At 41.9% G+C, this 18557-nt stretch overlaps 1 protein-coding gene across 3 annotated transcripts in view; it reads right to left on the minus strand.

The window, feature by feature from the left end:
* Nucleotides 1-6480: 6480 nt before the first annotated feature.
* Nucleotides 6481-18557, minus strand: part of POU6F2 (POU class 6 homeobox 2) — a 467650-nt gene continuing 455573 nt past the window's right edge. For 2 of the 3 annotated variants that reach the window (XM_087435729.1, XM_087435666.1), the window contains 2 exons: nt 10789-10957; nt 6481-7007 (listed from right to left, as the gene is read on the minus strand). In XM_087435729.1, the coding sequence (XP_087291855.1) occupies nt 6503-7007; nt 10789-10957 (674 nt within the window). In that variant the 3' untranslated portion in view covers nt 6481-6502. The remainder of the gene's footprint in view (nt 7008-10788; nt 10958-18557) is intronic. The other variant, XM_004441473.2, reaches the window with a different exon arrangement.

Consider the following 18557-nt stretch of genomic DNA (forward strand, 5'->3'; position numbering starts at 1 on the left):
TTGCCAAACTACACTTATCTGTAAGCCAAGTCCATAGGTCGTTCAGGGATCTCTGGCAGTGACTTTCTGACATGTAAGTGGTAGCTGGTAAATATGCAAACTTGACACATGCTGCAATGAAGGTAGCCCAATGCCTGGTGCATAGTAGGAGTCCAACAACTCTTTGTGGAATTGAACAGAATTGACTCTTAAAGACCGAGGAGAAATTGGATAGGCCAACAGTGCAGTGGATGGACGTTATGAGCAGAAGGTACAGCAGCAAAAGTGCTTTGGGCATTGGAGAAATTTTAGGAAGTTTGGTGAGGCTAAGACACAACTGTATGAACTGGGAGTTGATGAGAGATGAGGCTGAAGAAGTAAACAAGGGTGAAGTCATGAAAGACACTATATGCTATGCTGGAGTTTGTTTTTCATTCTGAAGGCGATGGTTTAAACATTGGGAAGATTTTAAATAAAAGAGAGCTATGCTCATATTGGCCTTTTAAAATGGATTTTCTGGTGGTGAAGATATGACAGGTAGAGAGACCAGGAGGAACATATCATGGTGGTCCAGGCCAGGGGTGGGCAGATTTGAAAGAAGTAGTGGCAGTGGGGGATGGAGACCAGGAGACAGAGTCAAAGGAATTCATGAGGCACAATTGACAGGACTTGCCGTGACTTAGCGTCTGTATGTGCACAGGGATTGGGATAACTCCCAGCCTTCTGCTTTGGATAGCTGACTGATAGAGCCAGTAACAAGGATAAAACAAACAGAGGGAGAAAGTCCGTCAAGAAGAGGGTAAATTACGTCTATAATCTGCTTTAAGAAAACACAAAAAGGTGTCATATGTTTTAGACAGATTTTCATCCAGTATACTGAAAACCTCCTTAGGTGTTGTGTTCTTCCCCTGACCATGGGTTTCCTCATGGTACAGCAGATAAGTCAAATAGATCAGAAAGGTGTTTACTGGACTCTTTCAGAGGCGGAACAACAGATGAGGAGCCCAGACCTGTGTGCGTTAGTGAGGAGCTGGTTTCATCTACTTTGTGACAGACTGCTTCTGAACTCTTTCCAACCGTGGATTTTTGATTAAACTCATCAACCATTGCCCTACTGCACTTGCCACTGAATAGGTTATGTGTATATGGTTGGTTTAGTGGGAAATTCTTATTGGAACAGCTTTTGGAATCATTTAAAACAGGTGCTGGTGATTGTCTTGTAAGCCTAGGCTATTCCTACTCATTCATTCACTGTTTCAAAGTCAGCCTCAGAATTGCTTTTTATTATTTTATTTCTGAAATTTATTTTATTTGTGAAATATTGTAGCACAAGCAACATGGGCTGACTTTAATTTCTGAAGAAATATTACTGGTTTGTATGAAGTGCTTAGCAGATATTTGTGGACTATGGAATGATTGAATTTAAATGATGGCTATCTTTTTAAAGAGGACATTTTAGAGTTTCCTAAATTAAACATATTTCGTAATAATAGGTATAATCATAGGGAGGACCTTTGCCCAGAATATTTTTAGAGTATTCTAGATGGAAAGAAAGCTTGAAAATAACTTTTCAAGGGCAGAAGCATCAGCGTTTCTTTGCTCCTCCTAAAGTCAGTCTTGGAGCATCCTGGCCACATTCCCTGCCCATTTATAATGTATGGGCACTCAGATTTTTGGTTCTGTTGCTTGCCCCAAAGCACTTCTTATCAACCACAGCATGAAGTTGATATATGGATCTCCATGTAGCATAAGAAATGTTTGCTAAAGGTCGCTGAAAGTATGCAGGTTGTGATTCTAATTAAAAAAAAATTTTACTGGTATTTTTAGCAAGATGGTCCTGTCTTCCTTTTGAATTAGTAAATTCTATATCAACATTAACTCACCCCTCCTACTCACATTAAACTTCAAGCAGGAGCATATTCTAAATGCTTAAATTTTCCAGAACATACAATGACAGGCATTGTTTAAGAGCAGCAAAACCTCTTTCCCAGTAGAATTCTCTACGACACCTGGCACACAGCTGGGTGTTAGCAGGAGACTGTGGTGGCCCTGGGTTTTGTCTGTCTACTGTGGTTTCTCATCTCCTGCCTTCTGGTTCTTATGGAGACTTGCTCCTTCATCCTTGGGGTCCTGCGGGATTGGTATTATAAGGCCCCTCCCACCACAGACAAGAGTGGGTCTGTGACCTGAGTGGCTGATTCAAGCTACGCCATCTCCCAACACAGTGCCTAGTCTAGAGACAGGAGCATGACTCAACGTCTGGGGTCTCCATCTGAGAAGGAAGCCAACAGCATAGGCTGATGACATTCTTGGAACCACAGTATCCAGCTGTGTTTGAGGTCCTCAACAGGACTTCCCAGTCAAGTCAGACAGCAGGGTCTCTTTGTTTAAGTGAGTTTGAACTGGATTTCTATAACTTCCAACCACAGGAGTCCTAATTCATATCGTATTTCATTTGAAAAGTTAGAATAATCATGATGTTAACCAGTCTGTCTTGAATCTCCTCCTTTTCTTAACATTTGGGGTTGTAATGTATGCTTATTTACATGCTTCCAATTTAAACGACATACCTGAGTTCAAGACACGCTTAGCCTAGAAGCTCATGTCAAACAATTCTTTATTTTTCATGGTACAAATTAAAAGTGACAGATCTGAAGCTGTTAAGAAATAAATACACAAAGTGCAGCTTTACTGACCATACAGATATTGCTCTAGATTAAGTACAGTTTTGTCAGTTTTTTTTTTTTAACGTTAAGCAACCTGTGCAGATAAATCAGCTTTGGTTTCAATGTCAGAGCAAGTAAGGAGCTTTTAAATATCCAGTTTGGCTTCTTGGTCACAAGTCCATCATGTCAACTTCTCGTCATGATGAGTTTTTTGAAACAACCCAGTCCGTTTTCCTGCCCTCCTTCCTGCCGCCCGCTCCAGGCACGGAGCAGCAGCTCTCTTTGTGGCACCTCATCAGTGACCCTGGTGACCAGTCGAGATCACAGCACGTAGGACAAAAAAAAATCACTTTCTTAACAACCAATCAACAAATGTGCCTCACATAATTTCAAGTTGAAGACAAGCAAATTACATGACAGAAAGCTTATTACAAAATGTTATCCAAACAGATTTTACAGTCAAACATTGAAATGAAAATCAATTTCCTTTTTCTCCATTTTTTTAAGCTTGGTCATTAACTGGGTACAAGTAGAGTGCTGAGGTAAAACACTGATGAACAGTTTGTATTTCTTTTTTTTTTTCTTAAGATAGGAACAGTTTAGTATTGCGAGATTGTCAGCGACATTTAGCCATATCTATACAATGTGCATATACCTACAAACATTGAGCTTTGGTCCAGCGTAGAGAAGATGAGCAAAGGCATTTTACAATTTCTTTTTGGTTATAGCTTGAGTTCTTTGATACGCCTCTAATTGTTTTTTTTTTTTCCTAGCTCCTTTTGCTTTTTTGTTCTCTCTTTTGTGGTGTGTGAGTGTGTGTTTGTATGTGTGTGTGTATTCATGTGATTACAACATAAAGAAACCAAAACCTTGTAATGCAATTAAAACTGTCAACTGTTCAAAATGGTTTTTGGTTGAAAAAGAAAAAAAAACCCCACAAACAAGTGTAAAATATAACATCAGTCATTTTTCTTTTTCATGAAACAACGAAGAAAATGAAGATGACAATAATTTAAAAATATGTAAAAAAAACAGTGAAGCTTGAAGCACAATCACATATGCCTGAAGTGGCTTTTACTTTTTGTTCATGGCAACATTAACCTTCAGTTCATGGAAACATAAAAGACACTTAAATACTATTGGCAATATGAAGTTGTTCACAAGTGAAAATAAGAAATGTCATAATAAAATTAAGCAATAGGTGTGGTCCCGAAGACTTACGCGTTACGTAGTATAATTTATATTCCTAAGAATCTGTTCAGGCACCTTTTTATGCCTTGTAGCAAAAAATTTATCTGTAAAAAATTAATATAAGAAGCATTACAACACCTTATAAATAATTTATAAAACAATACAAAATTATAAAACTATAAAAAAAATCACTGCACATGAATGGTTTTACGACTGTGGGATGAATATACTTCTTTTATTCCACTCAGGAAGATTACTTTTATTTTGTGTTTTCACTGTCCTAGTTATCCCTTCCCAATTATAGATCTCCGAACTGAGCAGGCCTTATGTAACTGCTGTCGGCATACGTTTAAACATTGAGCATCCATCATATGTTATCTTGTTAACTTCTCTTCTTGGGGAGCTTTTCTTGATGGAATTTGGAGCAGGTCCTAGGAGAATACAAAATCTGTTTAATCACTATATTTTTGGATTTCTGGGTTGTTGGTATTTGTGCAGTTTTTGAGGTGGCAAAACGGGTACCATGGTGTCCTTGGCATGGAAGATCGAGTTACCCGTGGTCCAGTCAGCATCAGACTGGCGAAATGGAAACACGTTTACAAGCGACGGTTCCCCTTCCAGGATTTCCTTCCGAGTTTCCTTGCTGTCGGTCTCCTGATTGCTGCGTGAATCATCTGGCAGGGTGGGGACGATTATACCATTGCACTGACACAACCAGCAAAGAGGCCACAGAAGAAGAACCCCCAACCTTCACAGGGCAGGGAGCGTGTTAGGGGAAGAAGGTGGCGTTTCTAGTCAGCTGGGCAACTTGAGGTTTTTTTTCTCTCACAATTTACTTCTAGATAGTACATGAGAGTGATTATTAATTAATAACTCAGGAATATTTACATTTTGACAGCAGGCAAATTGACGGTTCTCTTTTGCCTGTTCTTTTAACTGAGGCCCTTTTGCCTATACCTGGGGAAAGCATCAACCACAGGTTTCAAGTGCTCGCCTGCCACGCCATCCTCGCATCTCACCTTTCCTTTCTGGCTTAGTAGGTTATTCTGGCCCACAAATCTTTTAAGTAGGTTACTTTGAAAAATGAAATAACCCCCTAGTTCTAACAGTGAAGGCTATTCTGATGTGTTAGATAAGCCACTTCTATATTTTTCCTTTTAATGGAGGCACTTCATTGTTAAAACTTCCTTTCCCCTCAAGAACCCAGCCCCCTATTCAAACTGTTTAAATTTATCTGCCAACTGTCTGCTCCATTTACACGTCCCAAGAACAACTGCTCCCCCTGAGAAAAATGTCTACCATCGCTATTGGAATGAAAGTAGTAGCAGAAAAGACGGGATTTACAGGACACACGATGGCCTTGAATGACCCTGTCACCATCCCCTTCCTTTTGGCCTGTTTTCTTCTTGTGTGTGTGTGTGTATGGGTGTGTGCATACTGTGTGCGCATTTTGACTGAAATCTTGAGACATTTCTTTGGCTATCAGACTTCTGAGAGAAATTGCTTTGCACAGAAGCATAACATAGATGTAAGTATTGAACCAAATGTGCAGCTTATGTTTATATTACAAAATTAGTTTTGGTCAGCTCTCCATGTACGTGGCCAACAGACAGAAAAATCCCAAGCTCTGGTGTGGACAGTGAGCACAATTACAGTTTATGCCAGTGTTGACAGTTCATCGAGCAAAGCCCTAGTTATTTTGGAGTCTCTCCTGCATTTCACTGGGATCTGAGTGGAAAAGACACCCATTCCCACTTTGTGGCCTTCCAGCAGACCCGGGAGGCCACGCATGAGGGAGATGGAAAAATGGAGGAAAAAAGAAATGCGAGCTCCGTTTTCTTTTCTCAAACCCACAAGTCATAGTGAGAAGAAAGCAACAAATGTTTTGGCACACGATCCAGGATGCCCCCCTTCAAAGTAAATTAAAAAAAAGAACCCCTCACCCAAAATAAAAACCAATAGTGAGCCTCACAGAATGGTTTCAACAATGGCAGCCACCCCATAGGCGGTGACAATAGATGGGAAAGATGGGAGAAATCAGGCTTACTATTGTTCCATTAAGTACAAATGTAAAAATCAGTAACACAACTTTACACACAGAGAAGAGTAGACTGACGATCGTGTTTGCAACGCCATGTTTCTGACTTTGGTTAGTAGGTTTCATAGTGTATTAGCACTTAGAACCTGAAAGAATGCAGGCCCTCCTCCAGGTGGCAGGCTTGTATTCGCTTTGAACAGATAAAAGTTTTTTTTGTTGTTGATTTTTTTTTTTGGTTTAGGTGTTTTTCTTTTTCCTTAAAATGTGTTCACGTTTTCATAATATACAGAAAAAAGTATGCGGTTATTTGGTTTGCTTTAGGTCCATTAAAAAACTGGCTTTGGGGAGACAGGTGGGGGAGGGAACTATCCTACCTCACACACCTGCAGGGTGGTGTATTCCTTGTTTAAAAATTTTCAAGAAAATTTTTTTTCTTTTTGGAAAACCAACGGACATGTATAAACCATTCTGTCCACTTGGTCGTTTTCTTAGTCTTTTTCTCAGAGGAGTGACGACTGGGGCTATTTTTAAATTTTGTTTTAAATTAAAATTTTTTTTTTCCTGTGGAGTCCCAAGGATGGAATTTAGTTTCTGTGGATTTCGCTTTTGATTCTCGGTGGGCGTCTCTTTAGGAGTTTTCTTCCAGAGAGTCTGTTAAGGGCTCCAGAGGGACCGCAGTGGCTGGCTCGTGCTGTTTTAAGCGTTTAATTGTGTTCTTCAGGGCTTGCCTCTTATTGCAGAACCAAACTCTAACTACTTCCCGGTCATAGTTCAGCTTCTCGGCAATTTCCGTCATTTCCTGCCCAGAGGGGTGTGTGTTCTTCTCAAAGTGGGCATTGAGGATCTCAAGGGCCTGGGGTGTGAAGGACGTGCGCCGCTTGCGCTTTTTGGACGGTTCACTCCCGATAAACTCGGTCAGGTTCTGCATACCTGCTCGATGGCGGGCCTCAGCCTCAGCCATCCACCGCTCAAGCACCGGCTTGATCTTCTGGGCACTTTTAGGGGTGATGTCCAGCTTTTCAAACCTGGCAGGATACAAAAGGCCAGGGTTCAGTTTGGCTGTCAGACTGCTAGCTATAGTGTTCTCTTGGGCTTCCTGTGGTAGGAAAAAGTGGCTTCTCAGGATGGTGTGTCTGGGGGGAGAATTGAGAAAGAACAGTCTTACACTGAGTCCTCTGCCAGGGTGGGCCTCCTGCCTGCCTGCCTGACTGACTGGCAGAGCGAAGTCACTCCAGATTAACAGCCAGCTGCAAGGTAGCCACCCCCGCTCAAGCCAGCGCCCAGCCTCCCCGCATGCTTCATGCCGGCGCATGCAGCCCGCGCGCCCGCACACAGACGAGGGTGAGGAAAGGGGGCGCGGCAGGACACACGAGCTATCGCGATGGAAACAAAAACAACTCGCAGATCTTTTTCCTGTACACTCTTCAGATCTAAGCTTTTATTTTAATCAGACCAGCACCATTTCCCCAATCTTCAGAACACTTAAGGCAAAAATTAACACCAGAAAGTGACATCAAAGACAACAGCTGTCATGTTCTTTCACTTAAAATGATTCTTTTTATGTTTTACATTTGTTTTTTCCTTAAATTACCCCCATCGACTTGGTTAGGAAAATGTTATTTCTATTATAACAGTCAAGGATGGCAACTGGGACAAATTTCTTTCATGGCTCTCCTTTCGTCTCTGTTTTATGTCTCCTTTTAATCTTTCTCCCTCTCTGTTTCTCTCCCTCTCTCTCTGTTTCTCTCTCCCACTCTCTCTCTCTCTTCTCTCTCTTTCCCTCTGTTTTTCTCTCTCTCTCTCTTTTTTTCCCTTTCTCTTTCTCTCTCTAACAAACAATTTTCACCATATGTAAGTTAACAACATGCCCCCTTTTCAGGTAAAACAGCCCGTTGCTAGTTTACTGTTGGACTCAAACAGCTGGACACATTGTGATGACTGTGAACAGCCCCCTCCCCGGATGTGTTAAGGCCACCTCATGCCTTCCAAACACCGTCCAGTGTAATGGTGGATTTTTGCACCAGGGCATCAAGCTGTGTTTAATGTGTGATATCTGCAAACTGTACTTGAATGATATCATTTTCTGTAAATGAGGTCTTCTATATATCAATTGCCATCAGCAATTCTTTGCTACACTGACTTTAAAAAATATGAAGCATCTTGGACAAAATTATATAGAATGTTTTAAGAGGTCATCCTGGTATCAAATTCAGACTTACTCTCAATGAAATAAAAAATAGGACCAATTCCTTTTATTCGTTTGCTTGTTTATTCTAAATCCAAACTCACAACCCTCCAGTATGGCAACTTTGGATGCACAGAATTCTCCCCTCTCTTTTCAAGTTCAGCGCTGTTGAAAAACAGCCATCTGCTTGCAGAATGCATCTCATTACAATGGTCTGTTTTCACAGAGCCAAAACGAACCTGCTTTAGTTAGAATATGTTTGGGGCCTGCCCCGTGGCTTAGCGGTTGTGTGTGCGCGCTCCCCGGTGCGCACCAACGCATCGCTTGTCGGGCCATGCTGAGGCGGCGTCCCACATACAGCAACTAGAAGGATGTGCAACTATAACATACAACTATCTACTGCGGCTTTGGGGAGAAAAAGGGGAAAAAAAAATAGAAGGAGGATTGGCATGGATGTTAGCTCAGGGCTGATCTCCCTCACACACACACAAAAAGAATATGTTTTATAAGGATTCTTGCAAAAGGACACAAAAGGCTAGGCTTCCTTTATGTGCCACAATCTTATTTTTGGCACTGCGTTTTAGATAACTTCTGTTGTGATAGGCAGGGCAAATAGTATCAAATTTTCATGTGATTCCCATGGCATTCCCTTCTGTGTATAGATCAAGGAGTTGTTTATTTTTACAAAAACCCAACTTCTAGTACTGCTCAAAGAGAGAAGAAGCACATTTTGCTTTTAATACAAAATGAACTAATCATTTAATATCATTTAATGAGCTTGTCATTTATGGCAAGCTCCCCCAAAGCTCTCATTGTCGTGTTAATTTGCCACACACCACATTTTCACCATCATTCATCATAAAAGCCCCAAAGCTTAAAATATTGATGGCATGAGAACAGGCTTTATAGTGCCATGGCACGGTGTGGGGCACAAAGCTGGTGACAGGGGTATCCAGTGGATTGGTGGTGCTTTTCCTCTGTGTCCCTGATAAGGAGGGGCTGGTCAGAGCAGCACCTGCAGCTGACTAGAGAGAAGTGACCCCTGTGTGTGCAGCTCAAATGCAGATTCCTTCCCATCCTTTACATTAACTTGAATTGTTCCAATGTCAGATCTCAGTCTCTTTCAAGACTTTCATTGTTTTTCTTGGTAGTTAGCTCCTAAAACTACCTCATGGAAACACTGGAAGCTAGAGAAAGGCCAAAAAGTCGGGTTGTATTATACAGTGAATTCCCTAGGTTTCTTTTCATTTCAGCCATAGGTTTTTTGCTTTCCCTGGGGGAAGACTTTAGAAATCAACATATTTGATTGGGAACGCCCAAGGGACACTGCTCGTATTAGTGAAAACATTAGAGAGCACTTAAACCAATAAAGGGAAGTCACATTTTAGGACTAAAAATAAGCCAAAGAGCACTTGAGCAACAATAGCAAATTGACAACAACTTAAAAACCTGTGGCTGCCTTTATCACAAGGCTGTCAAGATGAAACAAAATTAATGTTTCCCAACAGGGAGCAACCGTATTCATATCATTGATGCTGCTTGTTAGTGTTGATGCTTCTGTACATGTTGTTTGGAATAACATATACAAGCCCTGAAACAAATTTCCCAGCAGTAGTATCCTTGTATAGACTGAATAAAGGTTATTTTCTACAGGGAGGTATCTTATAAGAAAAAACAGTAGGGGAGGCCATAGAAGTGAGAGGATCCTATGGCGCTTTTTGTATTTAACAACAATCAATGGGTTTTATGGAAAATCATTGAGCAAAATGTGAGCTGCAAGCTACTACCCCATACTGATGTTATTTATAACCTTAGTCTTAAACTGCAGGAAAAGTACACTTCCGTCCTTTGGGGAATACATTAAAAGTATAAAGAGCAGATAAAAAGACAGCATTTCATGGATCACCAAGAACAAAATCCACTTAAATGAGTTTAGAGTTGGTTTCTTGGCTTTTCCTGATGGAGGAGGACTCATAAGGCATTGCCCAAGAGGAAAAAGCTCTTCCCGAAGTGCCTTTGTTACCTCATGCATAAACATGGGATTAGTGCCACATACACATGCATGCACGGGGGTGGCTTCTGGCGGCTTGACCCAGATCAACTTGAACACAACCAAGGCTGGATTCTGTCATTTATTTATTAATTTGGGGGGGGGGGCAAAGTTAGGCCAGATTTTCACTACCTTTTTCTGAGCCATGTAAAAGCAGCTGCTTCTTTTTAAAAATGTGCTTTTAAAGTTGTGTCTGGGAACGCAAGTTAAAATATTCCTTTGAGGTCACTAGACGTTTAATTTAATTTTTAAGGTGTGTTTTCTTGGAAAATCCTGATAGCCATCCCTGGGCAGAAATGGTGGAAGCGTTAACACCAATTGGGACTGGCAGCTTTACAGTATTTGCTCAGGACACCTATCTGCAGACAGGAGACAGTGGCTCTCAGCTGCATAGGAGGATGGGTCCAGAAGGAAGCCTCTGGCCCAGGGTGGTATATTTCCAATGAGACCGCCTTGGAAGTTCTTTGTGAGTTGACAGGAGTTATCAAGCCAGGACCCCAAATTTGCTTTAGCACCTTTATTTCCATCAATATCACCAGTTCCAAAAGATAGCTACCCCAAACTTTGTTCCCGCACTCTACCCCTCCAGCTTTGCCCACCCGAAGAAGAAAGTTGAGCCACGAGGACAAAAGAGGCCCAGGCCGGCCAGGAGAGGTGACAGAATGCGGGCGCGGGTTACCTGCAGATTGCTGACTGGCTGTACGCGGGACCCTCTGTAGCACTGAGAGCCTGTCCCACCTGAGTCTGGGTCAGGCCAAGGGACAGGCGCCGGATTTTAAAAGCTTTGGCAAATTCTCGGATCTCCTCCAGATTAACCCCATCCACCTCACCCGCTGCCGTTTGAGGATCTGTGGAGATGTTTTTAAAAATAGGATCAACACACATCAGAGTGATATCTGCTTATTATGGTTTATAAGAAAGTAGCTCTCTTTAATAGCAGAGCGGTGGGGAAACCAACATTGCAGAATGTTCTTTTTGTCTCCTAGGTGAGGCACCCAAGCCCCCACCCTCAACTTACTACACCTCCACAAATCATCCTTTGAGATATTTCTATCCCAGAAAAAACCACGGGTAGCTCACACTGCCATTTCCACAATACAAGAGCGCGTTCCTTCAGGCTTAACAAATAACAGCCAATGCAGGAAGGCACTTATTATGGGGGATGCAACTCCATTTTGCCCAACAATATTTTCAAATATTGTGCAAAAATATAAAAATGGAAAGGTTTCAGTTTGAAATGTCTTAATTGGACTCTTTAGTGCTAAAAATTGCCCTTGAAGAAAACAATATTTTGTGTTTTTTCTTTACCTGATCACCAGTGTAGCTGAGCTAACAGACGGTAATGCTGCCTAATTTCTTATGTTCACATTCGTCCCTCAGAAGAGCATGCTTATGAAGCTCTGAGAGTAATATTGTCTTTTTTTCCCCTTGATAGCAGTTTACTGACACAGATGTCTTTGTCCCCTGAAAGGGCACATAATAAAAAATGCCTACAGCAGGAAGGCTCCTTTGGTGCCGGATAACGCGGTCAATTTAGGACTTATCAAGGGAAATGACACAACAGCTGGAGAATGAAACTCCCCCCTCTCCCGGCTACTGATCCCTGGATAAATGAAAGCTACATCAAGCTGGAGACAGCATGAGTTGGGGATGGTGGAAGATTTCAAAGTGCTGCTCGATCCTGCCTGGAGTGAAGCCATTCTCCCGGCGAGCTGACTCTATTGTTCTTCACGTCACTCCTTGACTGAGGTGGAAAGTTTTCTCTTCCTCTTTCTGCACAATAACCCATCAATTTCAGCAAATTCGAGGACTTGTCTAAGAACTGTGGTGGACTATAGTACTCTTCTGGGCTCAGGGCTATAGAAACCCCTGTAATCATGAAAAGAAATAAACATTTGCATCCCAAGGGCCAATTTTTTAAGGACTTTTACATAAAGATGTTAATATCTGTGGAGGGCTTGGAGCTTCATATGTAGATTCTCTCATTACAGGAGAAAGGGATTCTGTCAATACAATCAGCAATACAGGTGTATGCTGTACCTTTATCTTCACATTTAAAAAAAGTCCTGTAGAATTTTTACATGTCATTAGTCAAAATTTTCTTGAGGAAAGATTAAAAAGTGGTACAACTACTGCAATCAGTCTGTAAGTATTTCTTAAGTGACTCCTGGGAGTCCTAATGAGTGGAGAGAGGGGGTAAGAGAAACAGCAGAGGAGTTCCAGCCCCTGTGGAGTTTACAGTCTATAGGATGGGGGCCCAATACTATGAATGAGAAACAATTAGAGAAAAATACCAAGCAGAGGATAATCGAGAACTAATGGTGTGACACTCACACTGGAATTTATGGAGAAGGGAGACGTGACAGGAGGGGAGCATTCTTCTGGGTCTCACCCAATGGGCAGCTGCTGGAGAATGGAAGGGCCATATTCTGGCCTGTGGGGGCAGCGTGCAGACAGACACAGATGCTGGGAGGAGCGGAGCACTGTGAGGGCCTGTGAGGGTTTTGGAAAGTGGAGTGAGGAGCGTGTGCTAGAAGTGGTGAATATTTCAGTGAAGGACATTGAGAATCTATGTCCATGGGCAGAGGCAGAGAGTGACTATAAAACTGGTTTGGCTGTGAAGATTAATGAAAATCCTGCTTATTCTCCCCAAATTCCCTGCAGAAGGCTGGCAACACTGGTTAATTTAAGACTTGTTTGGATTGTCCCTGGTGGAGGCTGCCCTCCAGATCTGAAATCCCACAAGTACAGCAGCCTAGAGAAGCTTGAAGGTTTGCTAAGGATCCCAGAAGATCATGTCCTCGCTTATAGCGGCCTTGAGCCCCTTCTCATGTTTATTCCTTTAAAAATTTCTAGAGCAGAAGTTGCAAACGAGCAGCTTGAAAATAAAATTCAGCTTTCCTAGTGCTTACACATTTTTTGAATTACTTGTCAACATTTAAACATTGGGAGATTTCTAAAGAAAAATCTAGATTTTTGATGTTCTTTTGAAATGTTAGAAGATTTGGCTGTACCAGGTCTACATTTGCCTTTCAGAACAGTCACCTGGACCTGATTCTGACTGCCCCTTCAGCTCGCCATTACCCTTGTCTCCAGCCTTCCCCAGACCTGCTGCCTTGCTGAGCCTGTTTTGTGACCTGCATTCAGAGCATGCATTCCCAAGGGGGCGAAATTGGTTCTGGGGTGGTGGGAGGAAGATGGAAAAGCCCTAGATAGTACACTGCTGTGGTGCCCCAAAGGGTCACAGTACATAAACAGAACAGATATACAGTATATCTGCAGTATATTAACATTTCACAAGGGAAGGAGGGCAATTAGGATAAAAACATCTAAAAAGGCTCCCTGTGAGGGGGCAGAGGAGGGCGGGAGGAAGGTGATGACAAAATAATAGTTGAAATACTCTGGTTTAGAACAGAGAGGGACACTTGGTACAGAATGGCACAGTGGCCTCTCTCCAAGAGAGAGGGAAGAGGTGCTTGGCAGCCTCGAAAATGTGGGCCGTGGAGGTTCAAAACTGAGGGTGAAAAAATGGTAGCTGGAGACTTTCCTTGTAAGAATATGGCTTTTAGGACAGTGGTTTTCTTCATTTGGCAGATGTAAGAGTCACCTGGCGGGGCCCAGGGACGTGCATTTTTAACAAGTACCACAGATGATTCTGATGCAGGGGATCCTCTGACCCCACTCAGAGGCCTTCTCTATGGCTCTGGCCTGACAGAGTCTGGGCGTGGCATCCTCTGCACGCTGCTGTCTTTTCTCGACCCTTCACCATTATTATCTACTAGGTTTCACTACACAGAAAGTGTGCTCTACCACCCGGGTAAGACTGATGGGCTAGACAGGAGCCATGAGGAGGGGTCCTGGGCAGGCACTCCATCCTTGCTCTTTGCCCTCCCCCAGCACCACCATTTATGGCAAATGGCAAACATCTGGGTGTTGGCGGACTGGGATGGCCAGTGTAGTCTGGAGTTGGGGGGTAGTTTTTCTCTGAGCAAAGCTAACTAGCCCCTGTGGGAGGTAAATTTGTTGCCTTGTATTAGCCTCATCTCTAGATCAACAGGAATCAATTGAGTTTACCAGCACGGAGTGGGGGGTGGGGGTGGGGCTGGTCTTTAATCTGGAAGGGTTTCCTTGGTCTACCCCAGTCCCAGGGCCTGTGCTGCCACCAGATTTAGCAGTGCAGTGCTGGGCAGGTTTATGACGTGGGTTGCAATTTTATGTAAATCCGTTCCGATTTCTTTCTCATCCCCAGCTGCCTTTATTGTTTGTCTCCTTACCAGGTCCTTCAGACCAGGAACTAAATCTGTGTGTGTGATTGTGCAGCTTGCTTTTTGTCAGATCACGGACAGTAACCAGAGTTGACAAGAAAGCTGTGGTCTCTTACCCCCATGCATCGAGCAGTGTCCTTCATAAACTTTTACTCTGAAGCTCAGAGAAGTGGGTGCCAGCCCCACTGAGCCCAGTGTCTTCCCTGAGGTCCCAAACATTCAGTACACTGAGAAGCTGAATTCCTCCTTCCTTCCCCCTCTCATGCATTTCCCACTCTTGTCTTTTTCCTGGTTCTACTTTTAGAGATGATAAGATAGGAATTCTGGGAAATTTAAACAGGGTGATGGTCTATTGGACAAAGGAAGGGAAATCATTATCTCTTTGTGCAATTTGTTGATTGCTGGAGATGAGCTGCCTGGATTTCTTTATATTAGTGTTCTTATCCATAAAGTCAGATGGCAAAATGTATTAGCATGGTTTTGCTTCATGAGTCCCAAGACTACAAAAGTCTCCCCATCCAAAGAAGGGGCCCACCTGTGGACAAATATTAGTTTTACTCTGATTGCAACATGTGGGACTTGCCTTCACGTGTTGGGAACATTCATTAGATGGTGTCCATAAGATATTTTGAATAAAAAAACTGATGCTATATTTTTTTTGATCCCAAAGTTTCTGTCTTAAATTCTTGAGGTTTTTTTTCCCACTGTTGGAACAGTTCCTTTGCCTTAAGGGATATATGCTTTTCCGGTTGAGGAGGGGAAACAAGAGGTGAATGTGTAAGTGGAAGCTTCCCTGGAATGTCACTTTACCCAATGTGCCTCAGAGGTTGACATGCCACCTTGGGATAGGTCAATCTGGCTTTCTGTCATCCGTTCTCCTGGCTTTGGGGAGATTGGGTTAATCTTAAGGATGAGTCTGAGGCCACCTTGATGGGGACCTCAGATGAAGCCCTCAAATCCCCCGCAAGGTGGATCCAGCACCTTTAATGATATCTAGGGCAAGCTCAATCTCTGCATTGAGGAGGAAGAGGTACCTTTTATAGAAGTTTGCACCAGATTAAGTCAGCCCAATACGTTAAGTACAGGGTCAGAAAACAATAACAATGACTGCCAGGGTCCACGCTGAATCTCACTCTTGCTAGAAGAGCCAGAAGATGAACCAAATAGGGATTAACTAGCCTGGAGATTTAGAATAAACTGGCATTGACAATTGGCAGTGACTCATAAAGCTAAAGATGATGTTTCCCAAATCAAATCTGGAATGCATGGACTGAAAAGTAAAAAGATTTTTATGGGAGCTGGTTGCATGGTCACTGGGCCCATACTGAACTGAGTGCTCAGGATGGGTCAGGACAGATGTTTTGTTTTATTTTTAAAATTTAGCTCCTTCCAACTGTTAGCCTGAGCATCAGTGTAAGGGGTTGCTACATGGGTGGAACAGTCACCATCCATCAACATCATCCTCCTACAGCCTCTGCTTGTGGGATTGTTATAGGAGAAATATGCATCTTTAAAGAAGCTGCCAAGTATGAATTAACTGCCTCATGTAAACATCCATTTGCTTTTTAGCGCCATTCTTACAGCAAATAATAGGCATATTTACCAAATATTTCTAAGAAATAAGAAACCATTTGGAAACGTGCAATGCAATTTGGGACTTACTTGCAATATTGTCACTTCACTGGGTTGTGGAAACTGGTGTGAATTGTGACCATGTGCCATAAGCTATCACCAGCATCCTTATGTTCTCTATAGTTTTGGTTTTTGTGGTATTAACTATCAGTCTTTTGCTGTCTAAGAATCAAGCTTACAGGCCAAGGGTTTAAAAAAAAAGTATCCTGGAAAACAAAACAAACCAAACCCAGCAAACAATAAAAAATTCCAAATCTACCTATTTGTAAACAATACTGTGTTAATCTTAAACTAAATTGGGACATTTGTCAAGTCATTTATTTGACTCTTCTAGACTTTCTAAAAGCCCTGATTATAGAAACTACGTCTCCCTCTGATGACTGTGGAGACTGAACAAGGTCTACCCAGGGCAGGCTGTGTAGGTGCTATGAATAGGTACTGTGCAGATGTTCTAACAAGTGTGAATATTTGGTAATTCTGAGCCCAGATTTGGTGTTTTTTGCACGTGAAGTTTCCATTGTGTTCCTTTGCCTGGAATGGGGAAGATTTTTGGATGATCCACCCACTCCAGTTCATCTGGTACAATGGCAGGTTGCCCAAGGCCTAGGTGAGAGTTTTTGACTATGACGTGGGAGGATTCATTGACCAAGGTTTTGAGTACAGGTTCAAATCCAGTTTGACCTGGTTCAAATTTATGGCCTTGGCCTATTGGAGGGATCTGTTGATCTATTAGACATCCAACTCAATTCAAGGATTATTTACTCTAGCAATTCCTGTTCTATCTCAACCTCTAAAACGGAGATAACCAGATACTGTATTGCCAGAGTCTCTATTCATATGTTGATCACAGCATTTATTTCCCTTTATCGTAACTTGTCTCTTTATTACCAGTTCTCCTAGGGCAGGGACCACATCTCGCTTATTTTTGCTTTCTTAATTTCTATTCTTGTGCCATATATGTGGTGTTCAATAAGTGTTTTTTCTTACTAAGTTGACAGCCTCTGACTAAAACACCCTTTCCCCCACTGTAATTTAAGTTGCGTAACAACTACATCTGAAGTATGGGGTTGCATCTCCCCACTTTAGCCTATCTGAAGATTTGGTGAAGTTTAATCTCAGACAAAAATAATTTTAAGTGCATATATTTCATGCTTGAATATAAATTCCAAAACATGCAAGATGCCTAGTTTTTCTCTTCATATTGGCTCAGAGAAAAGCTTATTGTAAGGCATGGGTCCAGGCTTTAAAAAATTTATTTGAAGAATAATTAGGTGATTTGATATATTTTTATTATTCAGATTTCACTGGATAAAACTTATGTGTAAGCATCCTGTCTTTTAACACAGCTGTGGTATATAGAATATGTGCGACCCACTGAATCAGACTACTTGGGTTATCATCCTGGCTTTGTCACCCAGTAGATTTGTCACACACGGTGTCACAGTCTCTCAACTAAGACTGAATCTGGTCACTCTGATATAAGATGGTCAAGATGGGTTCTACTTTTCAGGATCCATTTAATGTTAGCTTCAATATCTGAAAATGAGGATTTATATTATTTTGTTGCGAGTAGTATAATGAGTAAAATATTGAAAGTGCTTTGAAAATCCTACTTTACCCTACTTTCGAAAGCTCAGACAGAAGTTTGTTGGGGTAATCAGCATCAGACAATGCTCCGTGTCTTATTCATTCTATAGTTGGGCTTTGTGACAGAAGGGAATTAACTAAACAACGTGTTCAAAATCTATAGCAACTCTAAGCCCAGCAATAGGCTTGTGTAAAGTCTGACTCACAGTGGTACTGTTAGATCTTCTTTTATCTGCCAGAGAAGTCTCCTCCTTCATGCTCTCATTTAAGTTTGGAGCTTCCTGCTTCAAGGGCATGTGGTAAAGTAGTCTGTCTCCCCCAATTCTTTATATTTCATATCAAGGATATGTAATATGGGTCACTCATTATATACTGAGAACTTAGATGTCCCATTAGCCACTGTACAACTGAAATTCCATCTGGCCCATTAAGTAGCTCTGTTACTGATTTCTGAAAAAGGCAAAACCTTCCCTGCCCAGCTTGAGACAAGTGAGCAGAGAGAACCCCATCCCATCCGTTCATCTGTCTGTCCGTTCATCCACTTATTCACCTCTCTATGTACCCAACATGTATTGAGAGTTTACCTTGTGTAAAATACTGTATTCGTGGGGTGGGTTGTACTTTTATTTCATATTTAAATTATTCTTTCTCTATAAGATGTTTGATCTCAGTTCCTTTTCTTTCAAGACCAAAGCTTAACAGCTTATCCTAAATTTATGACCTTGCTGCTATATAGAAACAGAGTATTTTGCAGCAACTTATGCAGAATATCGAATTGGAACAAAGTTTGAAACTTTTCCCACAATAACTCTATGAGAGGTTCTTTTATTGGGGAAAATTTGGCGACCATTAAATTAATTTTAATCCATGATTTTATTCAAGTAAAACTAGAGTTTCTGGCCCAAATGAGAGGGGTTGTGTATCTAAAAATCTGAAATAATAGGTTGACGGCAAACTCCATGTA

Source organism: Ceratotherium simum, chromosome 1 (genome assembly GCF_057802395.1).
Source record: "Ceratotherium simum simum isolate JZ-2026a chromosome 1, ASM5780239v1, whole genome shotgun sequence".
Lineage (NCBI taxonomy): Eukaryota > Metazoa > Chordata > Mammalia > Perissodactyla > Rhinocerotidae > Ceratotherium > Ceratotherium simum.